Source organism: Acomys minous (assembly GCF_964271855.1).
Source record: "Acomys minous genome assembly, chromosome: 11".
Classification (NCBI taxonomy): Eukaryota; Metazoa; Chordata; class Mammalia; order Rodentia; family Muridae; genus Acomys; species Acomys minous.
The window spans coordinates 56285564-56308292 of NC_140492.1; the positions used below are offsets into that span (position 1 = coordinate 56285564).

A 22729-nucleotide genomic window follows, 5' to 3' on the forward strand; every position below is an offset into this window, starting at 1 on the left:
CTTCTCCGTTCTTTCAGGTACTGGCTGGGATGAACGTGTACCCCTCGGAGTTTGAGACGATCAAGGAGGAGTACAACGTGCGTGGTTACCCTACCATCTGCTATTTTGAGTAAGTCTCCCGATTGACTCCCTCCGGGGAGCGCGGGCCACCCCCCCAGCCCCCCCATGGCATCGGTGTCCCTCTTGCTGACTCACTTTCTCTCTCTGCCCCTCACAGGAAAGGGCGGTTTCTGTTCCAGTACGAGAACTACGGGTCCACGGCTGAGGACATCGTGGAGTGGCTGAAGAAGTGAGTCAGGCCTTTGTGTTTGGGTCCATGGGGGTGGGTGGGTGGGTGGAGGCATCTACCGTGCCAAGGGCAGCCCCTCACTCACAGGGCTGTACTGCAGTAGAGGTCAAGGAAGGGAGAGAAATGAAATACTGCCTGCATAGCTGTTTCCCCTGTGGGAAATCTGTGGTAGGGGGGGAGCAGGAGCTGTGAGGACTTGCGGAATTGTTGACCTTTGGTGATGGGGACCTGTCTAGAGTCTGCGCCTCCCTCTCTTTCTTCATGGGGACCTGTGGACTATCTTCCCCATTCAGATAGAAACACACCCCCCCCAACACCCCCACTGCGTGATGGATGGAAGTGTTTCTCACCCCGCATGTCAAGTTTGAGAGAGTTCCACGGAGGTCTCTCTGAAAATAGGACTGTCACTTGAGTGCTTATTTAAAACAACGACACCACTGTATTAGATGCTGTGAAGCGACTCTGGAACATTCTAGCACTTTCGACTCTGAGACACCCCCTCCCGACTTCTGCTTCGTGCCAGCCTTCATTCCCCGCTTTACAGAATGATCAGGTCTCTAGACCTCAAATCCCACAGTCCTGCCGGCCCCACCCGACAGGAGCCAGGCCAGCCGCTGTGTGTCTGTCATCCCAATCTTCCTAACCTGAGCCTAACCTCGCCACAGCCTCCCCAGAGCTCAGCAGTCTCTTCTGGAGCCCCCAGGCCACCCCTTCCCCAGGGCCCACCCTGCTGTCATATGCGATTATTTGTGCATACATCTAGGAATAGCAGCTACAGTTTTGGGGGTTCTGCTTCATGGCTGACCCCATCGTAAATACCTGGTAGAGTGTCTTGTCCAGAACCCACCGTAGCACTCACAAGGTGTTTTGGTTTTGTTTGTTTGTTTTTTGCTTTTTGTTGTTGATTTTGTTTTTGTTTTTTTGTTTTTGTTTTTTCGAGACAGGGTTTCTCTGTGTAACATTGGCTGTCCTAGACTAACTTTGTAGACCAGGCTGGCCTCGAACTCACAGCGATCCACCTGCCTCTGCCTCCCGAGTGCTGGAATCAAAGGCATGCACTACCATGCCCAGCTTCAAGAAGGTGTTTTTATCCTTGTTTTGTGGTCGGGTTGACCTAGGCAGACGGATAGAGCAGCATGCCCCAGATAGTAGAAATGGTGGTGGGTAACAGGACCACTCACCTTGTTCCCTCGGAGGAGAACCCCCTGGGGTCCCACTCAGAGTTCAGCGCAGGACGGACGGCCGCTTCCTTCCTTCCCCTGTCGCCAGCTCATTAATACATATTGGCATCTTTACCTTAGGGACCCTGAGTACAAACCCGAGGGTTAAAGAATTAGTTATCCAAAGATATAGAGAGTTTCAAGATGTGTATTTTCAGAAATTGTGAAAAGGATGGATTTTTGTATTAAAAACAAAAGCCCTAAGGAGCACACGGTTGGATTTCTAAAGGTTGAAGCCCTGTCTCCTGAATGCCCAGGGGCCTGGGAGATGCAGTAGCAGTCCACCTGTGTTTGCACAGAGGCTTGTTTTGTTTGGTTTTTATTTTTGTTTGTTTGTTTGTTTGTTTGTTTTGAAGCATCTTCACACCTCTGTCCCCATCGGTTACCTCATTTTCAGCCCCTGCCTGGGAAGGGCAGTTCCGTATTACTCTGTCTTCATTGTCTTAACCTGGGCCTTCCCTTTCCTATTTCCTCCTTTTCATTTGATAATAAGCGTGTACTCCCCTGTAGCCTGACATATCTCCATCCGCCTTGGGAAAAGGCTTCAACAAATAGCAATCTCATTTGTCACCGGAGCATAAACTCTGCCTGCTTCCTTCTCCCTTCTCATTTCAAAAACACCTCATCTCTTTCTCCAGGGATAAGGTTTTCTGTCTGGGGTGGGGCTGGGAGTCAGGAGATGTGGTCAGAGCAGCCCGCTGTCCTGCACTGTGGGGTTTGCTCCTCACAGGGGATTTGTGGTGGGCTGCTATCTCTCCACTGGAGCCTGCCACCTGTCCTCCAGCCTCTCCACACCCACCAGCTTCTCCCCTCCCTCCCCCTCCCCCACGTGGCCCTCTCCCTACCCTACCCCCTGCTCTGAGCACTCTCCTGACCATGCCTTCCTCTTCCCACCTCCTTTCTTCCGGGGGTGTGGCGGTCCAGGAGCCCCTGCTGTCAGCCTAGTGCCTCTGTAGCCTCCAGATGAGAGAGGAGCTGGGAACTGCTAGGAAGGAAAAATTGGGGTTCCTTGCAGCCACACCCTAAGTGGATGTGAGCACTCAGTGTTGGGCACACCTGTGCAGTGTGCTTCCCCCTATCAAAGCTGGAATAGATAGGTCACCTCTTACAGCTCGTCCAGCGAGCTGCTGACCTCGTCCCCCAGCAAGAGTTAGCTATGTCACCGTCTTGCCGACCACCTTAAGTTTTAAGGCATTTTTCTGAGTTTATGGTTTCCAAGGAAGCTGTTTCTTATGGAAAAAGGCTTTTAAAGTGTGGGGGGAAAGTATATCTGTTTGGGTGAATTTCCTTCTGTGTTTTCCCACTGTGAGTACCCAGGTCCGGATGTGGTGTCTCCTCATCTTTACCTCAATCCTAGTGGGTAGTAGAGGGACTCCCCTTACCCACTGCCCTGGCGCTGAGATGTTCTCAGGGTCTCTGGACAGCCAAGAATGAAAAGAGTGTGGTACACCCACCCTGGCTGGTTTTTTTCAGTGATATGTAAGGCCCCAGAGAGAATCTCCCTCCCTAGAGTCAGTCCTGACATCTGCAGGCACAAGGGTTCTGGTAGACACTCCTCATCGTACCTGCACCCCTCATGGTTCTAGGGGCCTCATCACCTCTGCTGAGTTGGGCGTGGCAGGCAAGTTAGAGGGGTGCATAAACAATAGTCCATTTTGGCCTAGCCGTGCACTTCTGCCTATGGCTATCAGCCCAGAGGCAAACGGAATACACAGACGCTGGTGCTGCTCCAAGTCGCTGTGACTCACACATCTCCCTGAGATGAGCTTATAGGTGGCCTTTTCAGTCCTAGACAGCCCAGGAAAGAGGTTCTGTCTGATCTTCAGAGCATATGAGAGCAGCCAGAGGCCTGGAAGGGCCCTGAGGAGACAGCAGCCATGCCCCAGCGGGTACCTCACTGTTTTGTTTGTATTTTGTGTGTGTGTGTGTGTGTGTAGTCTGTGTGTACTTGAGTGTGCAAGTAAGAATACGCGTGCGCCCATTCAGAGGCCAGAGTGCGCTGCTCTGTCACTCTTTGCCATATTCCCTTGCAGCAGGGTCTCTTAACACATCTAGAGCTAGCCTGGCAACTGGCAAGCCCTGGAGATCCTCCTGTGTCCACCTTCTGCAGCACAGGGGTTAGTTACACGAGACCATGCCTGGCTTCTTATATGGGCTCTGGGGATTTGAACCCAGATCTTGACACTTGTGTACTACGCACTTTTATCCACTAAGCTATATAACCTCAGCCCTTTGGCCTCATTTTGATTTCGAGTTATCCATGATTATTTAGGAATGTCTAGGCAGTCCTTTGTAAATTTACAGAGCATCCTCCTACTCATTGTCTGTCTGGGAGAATCTGAGAAATAGCTGTTAAAAAAAAAAAAAGCCAGCAAGTAGTCCATTTTCTTGTAGGTACTTTGACTTGAAGTTGCTTAGCTAGGCTCCCGGGGTCACAGGCACGACATAGCACAGCTGCTTTCTCCCCCGGTTCTGTTGTCTGCTGAGGGTAGACTTATACAGTGCTCAAGTTTCTCCTCTAGAGTTTCTACTGATTAGCATTAGTTCTCTTCGGTGATGTAGAAAATAAATTATAATTTCTCTTTTCAGACCAGTCTAAAGTGCCTTTTAAAATTTTTATTCATTTATTCTGGTTTTTTTTTTGGGGGGGGTATGGGCGGGGGGGAGGCAGGGTCTTACTATATAATCTCAGCTTGGAACTCACTATGTAGACCAGGCTGGCCTGAAACTCACGGCCATCTGCGTGCCCCTGTCTCCTTTAACCAGCTTTCTTCACCCTTTACTTGGTGAGCTTGCATTAGATGTCTGCTGTGCATTGGGTGCAAGAGATAGGAAGGCGAGAGGGAGCCCCTGTCTTCAGAGAGCTGGCTGCCTGGGGAGGCTGGCCGTGCAGTCTCTATGCACAGACTTCTGCTTGCTCCCTCGTTTCAGCACATTGCCCACCGATGTGTCCCTCCTGCAGTACTCTCTTGAAAGTAGGGCCCCAGTTGTCTGTGGCATGGGTGCGCCTCAGGATGGGTTTATAGTGGCATCCTCTATTTTCAGCCCAGCTGCACCCCCCACTTCAAGGGTGTCGCTCCTGTCTCCAGGGTGATGTTTTTTTCTAGACTGTGCTGACTTCTGTTCGCTGTTTCATCTTTCCTATTGTCATTGCAGTGCCCCTTTGTGGTCCTAGGTTAGTCTCTAAACTAGAAGCTTCCCAGGCTCTTCCTTAATGCACTGCCAAGACATAGCTTTTGCATCTCATGTCATTGAGTTTAAAAAAACAAAACAAAAAACTCTTATTGAGTTTTCTCCCTGCCATACCCTAGAGGTAACAACTTTAGCTCATTGCTTGTATGGTCTCAGAGTCTATTTTTCATAGCACATACAAACAGGAATATTTTATCTCCCTTTTTAATACAAGAGCTAGTAAATGATAGATTGCTGTGTGCAACTTTAATAGTCTGTCCATGCTGCCGTGTAAAGAATATGCATTCTTCAGCGCTCAGCCCTCCACGAGCAGAGCTGGTTCACAGTGTACCTAACATGCCCCTACTGGTGCATACTGGCTTACCCCTAGTCTCTGCAATAGCCAATCACCTACTATAGATATCCTTTTTTTTTTTTTAAGATTTATGTATTATTATGTATGCAGTGTTGTCTGCATGCACACCTGCAGGCTAGCAGAGGGCATCAGGATACATTATAGATGGTTGTGAGCCACCATGTGGTTGCTGGGAATTGAACTCAGGACCTTTGGAAGAGTAGGTGGTGCTCTTAACCACTGAACCATCTCTCCAGCCCCAGATATCCCTTTTAAAGTAACTTATCATGATTTTCAACTAGAGCCTCCCTGTGTAGCCTTGGCTGGCCTAGAACTTGCTGTGTAGACCAGGCTGGCCTCAAATTCCTAAAGATCTGTCTGTCCCTGCTGGGATTAAAAGTGTGGGCCACCACATCCAGCTGCTGTTGCTATTTACTCAGAAGATGAATTCTTGAATATAACTGGTTTAAGGGTTAGTGGCTTGAGCCCAAATATAAGAAGCTAGGCTCCATGGCACTGGTGTCTGGCTGGTGATTTCCCAGTGCTTGAATTCACCACCAGTACCATCTTGTTATAGAATTTGAGGATCACAACCTGTGTCCCAAGTTAAGTCCAATCTTTCACCCTCAATAAGCCAGATAAAATGCTAAATAAAAGTGGAAAGCAGTTGGGTGTGATGCCACATGCCTTTAATCCCAGCACTCAGAAGGCAGAGGCAAGCAGATCTCTGTGAGTTTGAGGCCAGCCTAGACTGCATAGCGAGTTCCAGGACAGCCAGTACTATCTAGTGAGACCCTGTCTCAAAAAAACAAAAAACAAACAAATAAGTGGAAAACAGAAAAGGAGACTTTCTTTTTTCAATGTGTCCCAATCAAGAATAGGGACGAAGGGATTCAGTGCTCCTCCCACAAGTCCATCTTAGAGGTTCTGATGTGAGATGGGTGTTTGACTAGAGGGCCATGGGTACTTGTAACCGGTCCTGGTCAAAGTGTGGTCCTGCCCACTATTGGCCCATCGTCATCTGGGCTTCAGTCTATACTGTAGGACCGTGTGAAATCGCTTTCAGGGAGCCCATCTGGCACCCTCCACCTGGCACCCTCCACCTCACACTCTCCACCTGGCTACCTCCACCTGGCACCCTCCACCTGGCACCCTCCACCTGGCTCCTTCCACCTGGCACCCTCCACCTGGCTCCCTCCACCTGGCACCCTCCACCTGGCTCCCTCCACCTGGCTCCTTCCACCTCGTACCCTCTACCTGGCACCCTCCACCTGGCTCCCTCCACCTGGCACCCTCCACCTGGCTCCCTCCACCTGGCACCCTCCACCTGGCACCCTCCACCTGGCTCCCTCCACCTGGCACCCTCCACCTGGCACCCTCCACCTGGCTCCCTCCACCTGGCACCCTCCACCTGGCACCCTCCACCTGGCACCCTCCACCTGGCTCCTTCCACCTGGCACCCTCCACCTGGCACCCTCCACCTGGCACCCTCCACCTGGCTCCCTCCACCTGGCACCCTCCACCTGGCACCCTCCACCTGGCTCCCTCCACCTGGCACCCTCCACCTGGCTCCTTCCACCTGGCTCCTTCCACCTCGCACCCTCTACCTGGCACCCTCCACCTGGCACCCTCCACCTGGCACCCTCCACCTGGCACCCTCCACCTGGCTCCCTCCACCTGGCTCCCTCCACCTGGCACCCTCCACCTGGCACCCTCCACCTGGCTCCTTCCACCTGGCACCCTCCACCTGGCTCCCTCCACCTGGCACCCTCCACCTGGCACCCTCCACCTGGCACCCTTTACCTGGCACCCTCCACCTGGCACCCTCCACCTGGCTCCTTCCACCTGGCACCCTCCACCTGGCACCCTCCACCTGGTACCCTCCACCTGGCTCCTTCCACCTGGCACCCTCCACCTGGCTCCCTCCACCTGGCTCCCTCCACCTGGCACCTTCCACCTGGCTCCTTCCACCTGGCACCCTCTACCTGGCATCCTCCACCTGGCACCCTCCACCTGGCTCCCTCCACCTGGCACCCTCCACCTGGCTCCTTCCACCTGGCATTCTCCACCTGGCACCCTCTACCTGGTACCCTCCACCTGGCACCCTCCACCTGGCACCCTCTACCTGGCACCCTCCACCTGGCACCCTTTACCTGGCACCCTCCACCTGGCACCCTCCACCTGGCTCCTTCCACCTGGCACCCTCCACCTGGCTCCCTCCATCTGGCTCCTTCCACCTGGCACCCTCCACCTGGCTCCTTCCACCTGGCACCCTCCACCTGGCTCCCTCCATCTGGCACCCTCTACCTGGCACCCTCCACCTGGCACCCTCTGCCTGGCACCCTCCACCTGGCACCCTCCACCTGGCACCCTCCACCTGGCACCCTCTACCTGGCACCCTCCACCTGGCTCCCTTCCTTTTCTCAGCATGAGATTCCAGAGACCTTCTTTTGTCTTCAGCATCCATTGTTTCAAAACTGAGAGGCCCATGCGTCTCTTTAGGAATCTTCACTTTCGCCAGACCAGTTACAGGTTGACACTGGGTGAACGTGGTGGACCAAAGGCTTTGCCGCTTTCTGTTTCTCCAGACCCGTGAGAACTGAGGCTTCAAGGGCAGCTCAGTCCACAGAGCCAACGTGGACTTCACAGACTCCGAGCCCAGCTTTCTGCTTCTGTGGGCCTGGGAGCTGGCAGGCCCTGCTGTGTGAGCCCCATTGCTCTCAGATTAATTCTCCAGCCCTTACTACTAGAACTTTTTAAACTGTTCCCTGCTGTCGGCGCTTACAGGCAGGGAACAATGGCTGTCTTTTCACATTTGTCATCCAAAGGGTTTTCTCAAAGCTGCGGTTAAGGTGTTTTGGCAAAGGTGCCCGGCAGTGCAGCAGCAGGGATCTTATGTCACAACCATCTCATTCTGGGCAGGAAGTGGGGTACCTGGGAGCCTTTCCTCTGTGTAGCACTAGGGGCTATAGACACCGCTGTGCAGTTCTCCATGGAGCTAACAGGTCCGGAAAGATCAGGCGGCTGCTGGGATTCAGCAACCATTGAGTGAGTTGATGAGGACCCTTAGAGCCACCTATTCTGTTCTTAGCCTCTGGATGGATTAGCGAGGTGGGTACATTCTGGTACCTGCTTTCCCACAGGCGCCATGGTCACCCTACACCCCAGTTTACAGCTTCCGTATGCTCAACCGCAGTTAGTTTTTCCCAATCCTCTGGCTTCACCCCGTCCTCCTATGTCCTGCTAGTGACTGGACATCCAACTTCCCCACTGGTCACTCTCCACCACTGTCGTTCCTTCTTGCCAGCCTCCTGGACATTTACAATACCTTGACAAAGCTAGCAAGCCCTCCAGTTGCCGGGGAAAGAGATTTTCCTGAGGTGTCTTAGAAAGCTGTAGTAAACAGCCACCACACTCACTGGGTGACAGCTAAGTACCTCTCCGCTGCTTTGAAGAGAAGGTGGAGACAGGCAGGGCAGTCTCTGTCCATCCAGGCCTTGGTGTGGGAGCATTGTGTCCAGGGGGCTGGATTTTTAAGGGCTGTTCAGGCCCCAGGGCTTGCTCTGAGCTCTGCCTGTTTTTGGTCTTCTAGTCCACAGCCGCCACAGCCCCAGGTCCCCGAGACTCCCTGGGCGGATGAGGGTGGCTCCGTTTATCACCTGACCGATGAAGACTTTGACCAGTTTGTGAAGGAGCACGCCTCTGTCCTCGTCATGTTCCACGCCCCATGTGAGTGGAACTCTGCTGCCCCTACCTCCCTCATCTTAAGAGTAGGTCACTGCCCTGGGACTTACTGGATAGGGACCAGTGGGAACTGATGTGATGCCTATCCTCAGGTCATGCACCTGCCCTGTATCGCCATCAGAAGTTCACAAAAGTCCTGGTCAGGCCACAACTGTCCCTCAGGAGAGCTCAGTGACACTCCATCCCGCGGAGGCCTGGGTGTCCTCCTCCAAGCCAGCTGGGGCCTCAGAGTCACAGTGCGCATGTCCTTAGATTCTTACTAGAACAGTACAGGCCCTCTACTTACCTAGGGTGGGGAACCAAGGTGCAGAGAGGGCCTTGGTAGCCGAACAGTAGAAGGCTTGTCGCCTACACTGTTTCTGAGCCCGTGTCCTCTCTGCGCTGTGGAGAACAAAAAGGTTGACTCCGTGGCTTCAGGAAAAGAGGGCTGCTGCTCCTGGGAGGGAGAGCAAGATTATGTGAGAGCAAAGGATGACAGGCCTGCGTGGAGCTCCCAGGGGCTTCTGGGAAGGACTGGTCAGTCCCAATAGGAGATGGGCTGAATGGCCTGGGACAAGGTGTGCACATCTCAGGTGCTCCATTCTCACAGCCTCCTGTCACCAGTTTGTCCCAGTGATTATGAGTGGGAGGAAACGGTTATAGAGAAAGGAAAAAAAAAATGGGAAGAAAGAATTCCATGCTTCACAATTGAGTACCAGAATTGTCATGTCACAAGTCTGTGAGATGGGAAGAAAACACAGACCCATAGAGACACTGCCCAGAGCAGGGGATGCAGGATTGAGTAATCCTGTAGGCATCGGGTCCTTATGCTAACAGAGTGGCTTCAGGAAGCTGCAGGGCCACCAAGTAAGTGTGATTAGCACTGCCTTGCTGATAACATTGTCACAGATTGCCCACTGCTTTCAAAGTCCTGTGCTGCTTCGATCTTTGGTGGCTACCGAGTAAGGGGTGGGCATGACAAATTCTAGCCTGAACCCTTGGGGAGCCATGATTATGAATTCCGCTAACTTTTTTTTCTTAAAAGTGTCAAATTCTTGAGACTTAAGAAGAAGAAGAAGAAGAAAAAAAAAACATTTCCTGTGTTTTAGTTTCTAGTTCTAGAAAGCAGATAAAAAGCTCAGAAACATTTTCCCCCTCACAACCCTAGACTTGTAGTATTGTGTGACCCTACTGATTAAGGACCATGTCAGAGGAGCAAAGCAAGATGCATATACATTTATAACCCCAGCCCTGGAGGTGAGAAAACCACTGCATGTCTGAGGCCAGCCTAGGATACAGAGTGAGACCCCGTCTCAAAAAAGAAAGCAAAGAAGACTAGTGACAAGGCCTTGGGGTGTGCTGTTCTCTAGGTGGGAGCTTGGGGGGGACTTAGATAAGGGTATCCCCAAAATTAACAACACCTTAGAGACATGTGTTGCCTGAACAGCAGGCAGCACTGTACCCACCCCCCAAGCTAAAATATGCTTTCCTGGCCTGTCTCAGAGTTCAGGGTGGAAGCAAGACTTGCAGGGAATTAGTCTGTTAGATCCAGAGCTCTCACCACCACCACCACCACCACCACCACCACCACGACCCCCGCCACGACCCCCGCCACCACCACCACCACCACGACCCCCGCCACCATCACCATCACCTCCACCACTCAACCCCGTTAATTTCTCACATAAAGGGAGGTTACATGAGTGTTAGTTCAGTATTAGTTCAGGTGTCAGTCCCAGGCCATGGGGAGAGTGGCTAGAAAGCCGACCTTCTCCAAGACGGAAGAAAACAGAGTTGGAATCTGTCAGTATAGCAAACCATAGGCTCTGCCGAGGATTGCTGGCTGCGCTTGCCTTGGTTCCTGAGCAGGGAGGGTTACTGGGTCAGAGAGTGAGTGTGACTTTCTTTTAGGGAGTCACTCTACAAGCAGGTTGCTCTTCTGACTGTGATGGGGGAGACCAGAACAGAACAGGATGTTGCCACCTGGGGCAAGTGTCCTCCTCGCGCCTGCGGCCCAGCCTGTCTAGAGAGTATATACTTGGCTGTAATGGGCATCTACAAAACAACCCGTGAGCATCAAGACAGACTCAGAATTGCAAGGCCTATCACTGGGTAAAGAGCAGCCAGCTGAAAGAGCTGACTTCTTCCTTAAGATTTTGAAAGCAGCACAAAACAAAACAAAACAAAACAAAACGAAAAACTTGTCTCAATGACTCCTAGCCATTTTATAGGTGAGCAGTATAGGGACACAGGGCTTAGGAGGTTCAGCTTATTCCCATCTGACTCTCTGTGAGACCCGCAGTTTTTCTGTGCAGTGTTGTTTCTGTACGTTGTGGTAAGTGCTGAGACAATGCTCTCTGCCCTGGTCTCTCATGGAAAAGCCAAGGAGAGAAGGCCGTCAGATTTCCTCTCAAGCTATGCCTACCCAGGCAGGAGCTCCTGACAACAGTGGGCTGCCAAGGCATGTTATGTGTTTGATGCCTGCCTGCAGCTTTCTCAGGGGGCCATGGGCCATGCTCCGGGGCCCTCGGGGAGAGGCATACGGCTCCTGGTTGTTGTATATTGTCAGTCTCTGTACTTGGACTGACCGTGAAGCCTCTGTTGGCCCCCAGGTTCTTTTCCTTCTTCCTGCCTCGGCTTGCCCAGTGGCTTCATAGTTTTCCTTCCCTTCCTCCCAGTAAGCCATTCCGACCCTCCAGGGCAGCTGGGTAGTCATTGGGTGACGAGGGCTAGGCAGAGCCTATCAAGACCCTCTGCATAGGCTGGCTGTAGTCACCTGGTTTGCAGCCAGGTCTGTCCCATGGGCCTCATTCCAGGAGCTAAGTTGGGCTTCCTGGGGAGGACAGGGCAAATGTAAGCAAAGGGCTGGGAGAGGTATCGGCTCACGGGTTGGGTTGTGTGTGGCCGAGCCTGGCTTTGCAGCCCTACAGTGTCCTCTCCTCCTTTGTCAGCTAGGCCCTGCACTTGGCCTCCCTCTGCCCCTCCATGAAGGGTTTGGCATGAATGCTACCTATGGAAGACTAGATCTAAGCCTGCTTAGACCCCTCAGGGGACAAAAACAGGGTCTGTAAAAGGCGTGTCCACGGATAGTGGCTGTTGCCATACATACTCTAGTGCCTTTTGTTTGTTTCTGCCACATTCTGTACAGGAGATTAGGTGGCTGTCACTCACCTCTCCCTGAATTCTCCTTTCTTCCTCCCTTCTTTTATTTTTCCCTCCCTCCCTCCCTCCCTCCCTCCCTCCCTCCTTCCCTCCCTCCCTCCCTCCCTCCCTTCCTTCTCTCCTTTTCCTCCTTTCTTCTTCCTCCCCCACACCCCCATTTTAAGGACAGGGCCCCTAGCCCAAGCCCACTTCCGATGCTGTCAAGGATGACCTTGAACCTCTGATCTTCCTATCTCTATCTCTCAAGTGCTGAGGTTACAGGCATATGCCACCATGCCCAGTTTTATAATCCGAGGGATCAAACCCAGGGCGGTCTGTGTGCCAGTTAAGCACTCTCCCAAGCAAGCCTCATCTCCCAGCCCCTCGGTTGCCTTCCGTACCTCCATGGTATGGAGAAAAATAAGTGACCAAGAAAAAACCAAAACCATTTCCAGTCCACTTCCAGAGGTGACCACTTACATATATGAGTGTTTTGCCTGCATGTATGTATGTGCACTGTATAGGTACCTGGTACCCGGGGAGGCCAGAAGAGGGTATTGGATCCCCTAATACTGGAATTATAGATGGTCGTAAGCCACCATGTGAGTGCTGGGAAACGGACCCATGTCTTCTGTAAGGGCAGCAGGTGTCCTTAACCGCTGTGTCATGTCTCCAACCCCCTTTCCCTTGCTTTTAGCTTTTTTTTTTTTTTTTTTTTTGGTTTTTTTTTTTTGGTTTTTCAAGACAGGGTTTCTCTGTGTAGCCTTGGCTGTCCTGGACTCACTTTGTTTTTTCAAGTTAACATACAGTAACATTGGCCTTTTCATCAACACATGTATAGAGTTGTGTAACTACCATGCCTGAAAACTTTCCTGCTGCTATTTCTTTTCTAATTGTACAAACAAAAATTTTAATGGTTTTTTTCGAGACAGGGTCTCTCTATGTAGCCTTGGTTGTCCTGGATTTGCTTTGTAGACCAGACTGGCCTCAAATTCACAAGATCCGCCTGCCTCTGCCTCCCGAGTGCTGGGATTAAAGGTGTGCACCACCACGACCGGCTCTGTACAAACAATTTAAGACTAATAGTAATGCCTTCTGTTGCTGCTGCTGTTGCTGCTGCTGCTGGCAATGCAGAGTTCAAGGGCTGTGTAGGAATACAGTGCAAACAGTGGGAAGGCCCCTCTCCCAGGCCCACTCTCCATCCAAGGGCTGGACGCTGCTAATGTCAGCATCACCACCTCTCTCTGCTGGCTCCACCCACATTATGGGAGCCTTCTTCTATTTCTTCTTTTTCTCCTTCTCCTCCTCCTCCTCCTCCTCCTCCTCCTCCTTCTTCTATGAGTAGGAACACTCTTTATCCATTTTCCGTGATTTGACTTTTTCCACTTACCAGTAGGTTCTGATGTTTTCATGTAGATGAAAGTGTTGACATATAAATCTAAGCACTGCATATTGTGTTATAATTTGGAGGTGCCATACATTTTAAACAAATCCCCCTATTGATAGACATCTGTCCTCAATTTTTCACTGTTCAAACAGTACAGGAGACATTTCTAGACATTTTTGGGGGGGCTGTGTCTTAAGTATTTAGGATTAATTGCCAAAGTGAGGCTGCTTGCCAGGATGGACTTGTTGTTCTGTAAGTTCTCCAGGCAGCACCCAGAAATGTTTTACTCCCCTTCTCATGTGTGGCAGAGTCAGAACCCCGGCAACCTTGGGGTTATGGTTGGTGGTGGTTTGAATGAGCACACCCTACCAACATGGTCCCCAGTTGGCATGTTTACAGAGTATAGCCCTACTGGAGGAAGTATCTCGCTGGGGGTGAGGCTCTGCAGTGTTAAAAGCCGCTTGCCATTCCCAAGTGTGCTCCCTGCTCCCTGCCTGTGGTGTGAGAGCTGAGCTCTCGCCGCCTCACTTCCTCACCTTAGTAATGATGGACTCTAACCCTCTGGAACCGTAAGCTCAAGACAACCTTTTGTTGGTTGGGCTTTTCACACCTTGGTCATGGTGTCTTGTCACAGCAATAGAGAAGTAGCTAAGACATGATTTGAATCCAAAACGTCCCTCACAACTTCGTATTTCAAATGCTTATTCCCCAACTGATGGCACTGTTTTGGGGGTGGGGGCTTCAGGAGGCTGGGGTGTAGCCATTAGAAACAAGCTACTGGGGGTGAACCCTTGAAGGTTACCACCAGACCCTTCATTCTGGCCTTACTCTCTGCATCCTGGTCCGTCACCATGTGAACAGCCTCCTTCCCACACTCCCACTGCCGTTAGTGGGGCTGCTCTACTGCACTTTCCCTGCCACAATGGGCCAAACTTCTTGAAAACCGTGAGCCAAAAGGAAATCTTTGCTCCCTTATGTTTCTCTCTGTCACAAATCGAGGTCAGTGTAGTGGAAGAAACATACACGCAGATACCGTCAGCCTTTGGCATCTCTGCTAAACTGAGTTTGCTGCAGCTTTCCTAGCCCCGAAGAAACTAAACACCCTTTCCTGCAGTAACCTGCTGTGCCAGCCAGCTTCCCATCACTGAAAAAAAAATTCAGAGAAAAGCAGATTTAAAAGAGGGGAGGGAGACTTATTTTCCGCTAATAGTCTCAATGGTGCCTGGTCCTTGGCCACTTAGTCCTGTTGCCTATATGCCTTTGTCAGAGCAGAACGCCATGGGAGGTAGAGGAGGCTGAGGTGTGGAAAGAGGCAGAAAAAGGGAGGGACTATACCCTCTGAGGGTGTAGACTTCCAGATGCCTCACTTCCTTCCAGTAGATCCCAGCTCCGGGGGTTTCTTCGCCTCCCAACACCATCGGCTGGGCACTTGAACTTTTAGGGAGACATTTAAGAAGCAAACCAGTGTGCCAGCCTTTTAAGTTTCTTCCATGAAAGTGACCTAATCATACCCTTTGTCCACTTCCCTCTAGGCTGTCCTTTTCCTTTTACCCAGAGCTCTGTCACTATGGGTCTTACTCTTTATCTGTTTGGCGGTTCCATCCTGCATCTCTGATGCTCTGCGCCTTGCATTAACTTTGCTTGTAGGCACTTCTCCTCCTACAATGCTTTATGTTTTCCTAGCCACACTGTAATATTAACAGCTATGAATCAGAGGTCACCTAGACTCTTTTCATATATTATTTCTCTTCATCTATACGACAAATCCCTTAAGGTCAATATCAGTGTTCCCGTTTTATAAAAAGGAAGGAGGGCACTGTAGGCCAATGGACTTGCCATAGGTCATATGGCCGAACCAATGCAGTCAGGATTAAAGTTAACCCAGGCGGTCCTGGAAGCCACACTCCAGCACTAAGTCTGCCTGGGAGTCTGCCTGTTCCATCATCACTGCTGGCTTGTGCTTTTCTTAGGAAATCCACCCCAGAATATGGCAACACTGTCCTGCCTTTGTTGTAATCTTTGTTTTTCATTTCATTCTCTTTCTCTAAATGTTTCATTTGTTGTGTCAGATGAAGGAACTTTATCTTCAGTTGTTGTTGTTGTTTTTAATCTGTACATCTTTTTCCTTTGCATTGTCTTCTTGATTATTTTCTTATGTTACTAAAAACACTTTTTTTGTGTGTGCATGCCTTTGGTCGCCACCTGATGTTCTATCATGTAATGGCACTGTAAATTGTATAACCAGCGACATAGCGTTGAGGCTTCGAGTTATGTACTGAATCTCCCATTATAAATCACACTGCCGAGAACACTTTCGTGCATAAATATTTATCCACATGTCAGATTATTTCCTCAGGATTGAAACCTGCAAATAAAACTTTAAAATGCTTGTTATCAGCACTTTACGATAACATAAAAGATGGGGAGACCTGTGCAGGATGAGGGGCTGTGATAAGTAGAAGGATCATCCATCAGGGTGTGACTCCATCCCAAGAGGTCAGCGAGTCAGCTTTGGCCCTTGACTGTACCCAAACATCAGTGATCTACAGGCATTAGTAGGAACCCCACTGAACGGAGCTACTGGGGAGTTTTACAGATGAATTTGACCTCCTGGGAAATTCTGCTTTTGGCATCCAGGAAAGCCCATGCATGGCTAGTCTATAATACAGTTGTCAGTAGAGGTGATCAGTATAATCCAGAGGAGTTTGAGAGCTTCGGGGTGACCGGAGGCCAACATCCCTGGAGCTAGAGGAGAACGGGATAGAAGAGTTAGTGTGAGACCTCTGTGGACCACAGAGTTAGCAGCAAGCAGGCTTACGCCACCGATGACAAAAACCCAACAAGGAAGTTTAACCATAAAACCTAATGGGCTTTCATATCACAGTGAGGACACGAATGCAGCAAGCCAGAGTCCTGCGCCCCACATCTGAGGTTCCTCTGACTACCCAGCAGGTCGCACAGCTGGGGGACCCCCCAACAAGGCAAGGCCCAGGAGGTTGGGACTTGAGGTAACACGGGTACTATGTATCCCCACAGCTCCCCCAAATGGATGTGGTTAAGGGGGAAAGCATTACTTAGCCAGACCTTACTTTTCGTCTAGGCCTACCCTGGCCCCTCATCATAAACCCTGTCTGCAGATGTTTTTTACCTACTCTTGGTATCTCATCCAGAGAACAGAAGGAAAGATGCTAAAATGGAAACCTTAGTGTATTCTAGTGAGTTCTATGAGAAGGACTAGATCAGCATCCAGAAGGCTGGAGATCTCTGAAGACAACTGTCATCACTGGGAAGGGGCAGCAAGAGTGCCCTCTGGTGGTAAGGGCGGGATTGTGCATACACAGTGTAGCTTGACCACCACTTTTGCCAAGAAGGGTGTTTAGTCACTTGAGCGATGATTTATTTCTACCTTGAGACTTTGTCCAGTTAAGCCTTTTGTATTAGTTTTCTGTCATTGTGCCAACTAACAACAACAACAACAACAACAACAAAAGCCAAGTGGTGGTGTCACATACTTTTAATCCCAGCTCTAAGGAGGCAGAGGCAGAGGCAGGCAGATCTCTGAGTTCAAGGCCATACTGGCCTACAGAGCAAGTTCTAGGATAGCCAAGACCACACAGAGAAACCTTGTCTTGGAAACTTCCCTCTCTCCCAAAAAAATAAAATTAAAGAGAGACATATTTTGGCTCACAGTTCAGAAGTTTCTGCCTGTGGTGGTCCATTACGGTTATGAAGCACCAATGAAATAATTTTATAGTTGGGCTCACCACAACATGAGGAACTGTATTAAGGGGTCGCAGCATTTGGAAGGTTGAGAACCACTGTTTTAGGCTGTGGTGAGCCAGAACATAGTGCTCGGAGTATGTGGTGGAGGATGCTTTCCTCATGGTCCACTAGACAACAAAGAAGAAGGAGGAGGAGCCGCAGTCCACTGTTACTTTTGAGGGTCCATCCCCAGAAATCTAACTTGTGACTTCCTCCCTCTCAGCCTCACATCCTAAAGGTTTCACTTCTTTGTAACAGTAGCACAGACTGGGGCCTAAGCTTCTAACATGGAGGCCTTTGAGGAGGGACATTTGTCCTCGCTATAGCACTTTGGTACACAGGTAGAAACCTGAACAGTGTAGGCCTGAGGTTCTCATTCAAAAAAAAAAAAAAAAAAAAAAAAAAGGAAAAAGAAAAAGAAAGAAAAAAGAAATGTGTGGTGCTTGACATCAGAGTTAACGAGGCAGACAGCTGGTTCATGCAAATCCCTGCCTATATGAACCTGCCTTACAGCTCAGGAGACAGGACCCGGATAGACAGACTGCTCAGGGTGCGTTGAATAAAATTAAGAGGATGTGCTGGCGCTTAGAAGAGAGAACTAAAGAGTGTGAGGGATCTTCGGGTTGGAGAGTCACAGAGGGTAAGATTGACTTTGAGCCGAAGCATAGAAAGAAGGCGGGCCATGTAAACTGGGACGGGCCATTGGCTGTTAGTGTTTGAGGTGGATCAGGAGTCCATTCAAGGGTCCTGAGGTAGAGGGAGGCCCCGTGTGATAGGAGACAGACTATAGCATCAAAGATGGGAGGAAGTGACCTGAGCTGAGGCTGGTGGGAGGGAGGGAACCAGATGGCACAAGGGGGGTGGCTTATGGTGATGATTAAGGAGCTTAGATTTTAATCTACCACCTGTGGCAGAAAGCCCTTGGAAAGTTTTAAGCAAGGAGATGTGATAAGATTTATACTGTGAAAAGAGACCCTGGCTGCTCGTAAATATCAGGAGATCGCACAGGCAACCTAAAATTAAATGCCGTGGGAATATCTGAATAAGAAGTATTTTATGACTAGAAGCCAAACAGCCCGGTATGTGGGACTAAAGTGAGCTGCAGGGGCTCAGAGTGGGACCCAAACCAGGTGGGATCTCAAGGGTGGTCTGGCGGGGGATGCTGTCCACAATGAGGTCTTTTGTTTTGTTTTGTGTTTTTGGTTTTTTTGGTTTTTCGAGACAGGGTCTCTCTGTGTAGCCCTGGCTATCCTTGACTCACTTTGTAGACCAGGCTGGCCTTGAACTCACAGCAGTCTGCCTGCCTCTGTCTCCCAAGTGCTGGGATTAAAGGCATGTGCCACCACACCCGGCTCACAGTGAGGTCTTATCCATCAGGGCAGGGACTGTGATGAAAAGGGGCAGGTGTTGGTGAACCAAGGGGACTTATTGTTTCATCTCTGACTGTAAAATAGACCTGCTGATCTGTCATGTGTCTCATGGGGCTGCTGGGACAGATTTTAATAGTTGTATAGGGCTGGCGAGATGGCTCAGAGGTTAAGAACACTGACTGCTCTTCCAAAGGTCATGAGTTCAATTCCCAGCAACCACATGGTGGCTCACAACCATCTCTTCTGCCCTGCAGGCAGAATGCTGCATACATAATAAATAAATAAATCTTAAAAAAAAAATAGTTGTGTACAGAAAACAGCCTTCTCCTTACTGCGCCCTGAAAGACAAGGCTACAGGTATGGGAGAGAGCCGTGCATCTGGGTGGAAGAATCTAGAAGATTTTAGCCATCTTCATGCAGGGCACAGACTCTGCGGGTCTTCCCGGTGAGCCAGTTCTCAGTCCCTGAGTCTGCCTCTGGCTCTCTGTTGATAGAACCTGGCAGGTGTTATAGGGCCCATTTTCCACCCCAGCAGGACAGTGGCATCAAAGGACAGAAACCTGATAAAGGCATGAAGGTAGTGCAGGGTGAAGTCCCCATCCGCCAGGATCTGGCCACAGCACCTGGATCATTCAGAAAGAAATGGTGATTTTCCTTTAGTAGGCCTTTCTCTGTTTTATCCACTGACCTCTGCTGCAATCCCACTGTCTGGGCCCTGCCGGCAGCACCACCCATGTCACATTCAGGGCACAGAGTGTTGGGGGACCTCCTTCCGAGCCAGCCTGTTTCTGCAAATACAAGTTGAGGGCTCCACACCAGTTACCCCCTGCCTTCTCTCTAGGCCCAGCTGGGCTATGACAGAGGCAGCCCCCAACAGCAGGAGTGGCTCTGACTTACCTTTTTTCCAAGGCTTCTTATACAGTGTGAACTCTATACGCTGCCTACTGAGGGGAGGGCAGCCTCAGGCAGGAAAATGGGACAGTCTGTTTGAGCAGAGTATAAGAATCGTTGGACTGAGCCAGGCGAGGTGGCCCACATGCCTGTAATTCCAGTACTTGGGGAGGTAAAGGCAAGTGGATCTCTGTGAGTTCGAGACCAGCCTGGTCTAGTCCAGGACAGCTAAGGTTACACAGAGAAACCCTGTCTCGGAAAACAAACAAACAAAAATTATCAGGCCGGAGGCAGCTCTGTGAGCTTCCTGCAAGCACTGCAGAGCGTCCTCATTTTGACCATAAACCCCAAAGATTTTCTTCCTCTCTGTTTATTCAAGCAAATGCTTTTAAATCATATATTTCACATCAAGTCAATACAACCTCCCATTGACAATTCCTTTTGTTCCTAATGTGCTCATTTGTATGGAAGGTCTAAGTCTGGACATCTGTAGGGCAGCCCACCTACCTCTTGTGGGAAAGGGACTCCTTCAGGCTCTCCTCAGCCTCCTAACCATTTAGCCTAGGACCTGAGTTCTCTGAGCCCAGTGAGGAGACCCGGCATCCCTCAGAAGTTACTCATGAATTTGGGGGGGCCATACATTGGTGGGGGAAGATCTTTTATATATTATATATTTTATTTATTTAGAATACAACTCAATTGTTACCCCATCACTTGTATCCTTCCGTTCCTCCCTCCCTTCCTGCTTTCACCCTATTCCCCTCCCCTAGGTCTGTGACCGAGGGGGACCTCCTCCCCCACTATATGGTCATAGGCTATCAAGTCTCATCTTGGTAGCCTGCTTATTCTTTCTCTGAGTGAAGATCTTTTAGTTGTCTTCGGCACCCGAGACTCAGCCTCTAAGGCTGCCTCTTCTCTCTCCTACCACTGAGGTAGCTAGCTGCCGGGAGGGAGAGGCCAGCTTGGAGTCCCAGGATGATTGCAAGCCGCACATCTCTAGCTGAGGGGGAGGTGCAGGGACAGGGGGATTGGCTCTGCCACTCTGTGTCCTTGGTGGTCATTCCTGGGGATCTGCCTGTCACCTGATAATATGAATATTTATGTGCAAAAAGCAACCGGCCAACCTTCAGCCTCCTTATTTTAAACCCAATTCTAGGAAGAGGAGGAGGAAAAAGACGTGTGCCTTGTAAGGACACTCAGGTGCTTATTTCTGGAAAAGTATGTTTTTATAATTCAACCTAATGATGCCTTTGACACCTGTCCAGTTGATGGGGCTCTCTAGTCAGGGGAGCCGCAGGCCTGTCCAGAAGCAGCCCTGGAGGACAGAGCAGCCCTCAGTGTCTCAGAGAAACCTTTGGCGACACTTTCTGGGCCAGAGGTCTTCTGTGCCCTGCAGCAGGACTCTGCACTGCTGTGTGGGGTCTGGGCCCATCTGTGCTCTGAGGCTGCCCTGCCCCTGAAGACTGGGTCACTGTGTTCCTGTTACATTCCTTTCATCCGCCTCCTCCAGTCGTCTTCCCAAGCCCCCAGTCACTCTTGTTCTCTTCGGATTAATAAGGCCTGGTCTTTTCGTTGCTGTCCAGTAAATTACTGCGTTGGTTAAGTGATGGCCACTTTGCTTCATGTGATGGCACCGGGTAGAGAATTCCCGGGTCCCGCCTTGGAGGAGTCAGAGTGTGATGAAGTCCAGCAGTGTGCAGTTGAGTGCACAGCATACAGGAAGGAGCCGTAGAGAGGCTCTTTCTCTGGCTTCTCTCCTGAAAGCACCCTGTGGCCATTAAATTGTGCCATGGTCCTCGCCATCTTCAGTCTGGATTAGCCCAAGGCCCAAAACCTCCTCTTCCATTGTGCGTGGGGAGTGGGGAGCTCCCTATACAGAAGCAGTGGGATCCCTATACTCTTTTTGCCTGTTGGGTGCTCGGAGCCTCCAGGTGGAGGTTGCGGTATCTCTGCCACAAGGCCATTTGAGGAGAGCCAGCTTGTTGGCACAGCTGGCAGCTACTGCCTGAGGGGACTCTGCCTCAGGGCTCTGCCCAGGAACGTGGTGTTCAGTTAGGATTCTATCAGGAAGCAGAATGGCCACTCTTGAGCCGCTCGTCCCTCCCCAGGGACAAGGTGACAGTGGGCTGAAAAAGAGTCTTCTGTCCTTGTCCCACCTGGAACTGAGCTTTGCAGGACCCTGGAGGGGCCAGACACCTTCATCCCTTCATCCTCGGCGAGGCTGAGGTGGAGGTAGGAAAGTCAGCATAGTCGCTCAGGTGGCTTCCGGGAAGGGAAGATGTGGGAGAGTTCCTGTGATAATAGTGGCCTGTGACCTTCTGTCTTCCCTCCTTTCTGTCTTTATTTTTCCTAACAACCAGAATCCCACACAATTAGCACACCTCAAGAAGGCTGTCGTATCTCAGCAGGCTCTGAGCATCATTTATGTCTGGTGTCCATGCAACTAGGCTCCCTTTGAGAGCCCCCTGTAGCTGTCAAGCCTCCGTACCACACAGCCTCTTTAGCATCCAAAGCCAGAAACCACTCTTTCAATGAAAAATGAAAGTTTTCTGATTCCCTGGTGTCATCCACACAAAGTGAATGGTTTTTTTTAAATGTCTTTCCTCTTTTTGCACTTATTCATTTGTGTATTTGTGTGCGTGTATATATGCATATGTGTGTACTGTGGAGGTAAAAAAGAAGGTTGGCCCCCTTCTACCATGTGGGGCCTAGGAATCCAACTGATGTCATCAGATTTGGCAGCAAGTGCCTTTACCCACAGAGCCATCTTACTGGCCCCCTGTTTGCTTGATAATGTATCAAATTCTTTTCTTCATGACAGCGGGATGCGCTCGTGTGCTTGTAAGGAAAGGGCAGGCTGTCTTCCAAGGAAATGCCATTGGTTTGGACACAAGCAGGCCCGTGCCTGTGTCTCATACCTTCTCCTGTCGGGATTCGGAACTTAACTTTCCCCATATTTTTGCTTCGGTGGAGTCTTCTCCCCACCCTGCAGCCCAGAGAAGATGACTAGTGACTGCAACACAGTACTAGGATGTGCATGGGTCTACGGCCAGGGCGTCCTGCTGCGTTGCTGGCAGCTGTAGTACACCTCTGTATCTGTAAAGTAGAGACCATGTCAGTTCCTCCCCTGTAGGACTCGTGTCAGGATGTTCAGCAGTGCTATTCCAGGGCCCCAGCACCCCGGCACTGGATAGGTGATGCGTGCGTGGTTTCTATGGTTCTTTCCTTCATGTCTCTTGGTCTCCCTGGCTTCAGTCCATCCCCACAGACTAAGCAGAAGAGTTCTTTGAGCTGGTACTTGTTGTCATTGTCATTATCGTCATTGTCGTCGTCATCAATGTCATCTCCCAGCACCCAGCTTCCTAGAGTGAGGCCAGCCAGTCTCAGGGAGTCAGCCTGGGGACCCCAGGGCCTTGGCAC

The 22729-nt window shown here is 50.6% G+C and overlaps 1 protein-coding gene across 1 annotated transcript in view; it reads left to right on the forward strand.

Annotated features, from left to right (window-relative positions):
• PDIA5 (protein disulfide isomerase family A member 5) overlaps positions 1-22729 on the forward strand; it is a 91275-nt gene that overhangs the window by 54731 nt on the left and 13815 nt on the right. Inside the window, exons 9-11 of the mRNA XM_084802390.1 lie at positions 18-109; positions 218-289; positions 8628-8764. Coding sequence (XP_084658516.1) covers positions 18-109; positions 218-289; positions 8628-8764 — 301 coding nt within the window. The remainder of the gene's footprint in view (positions 1-17; positions 110-217; positions 290-8627; positions 8765-22729) is intronic.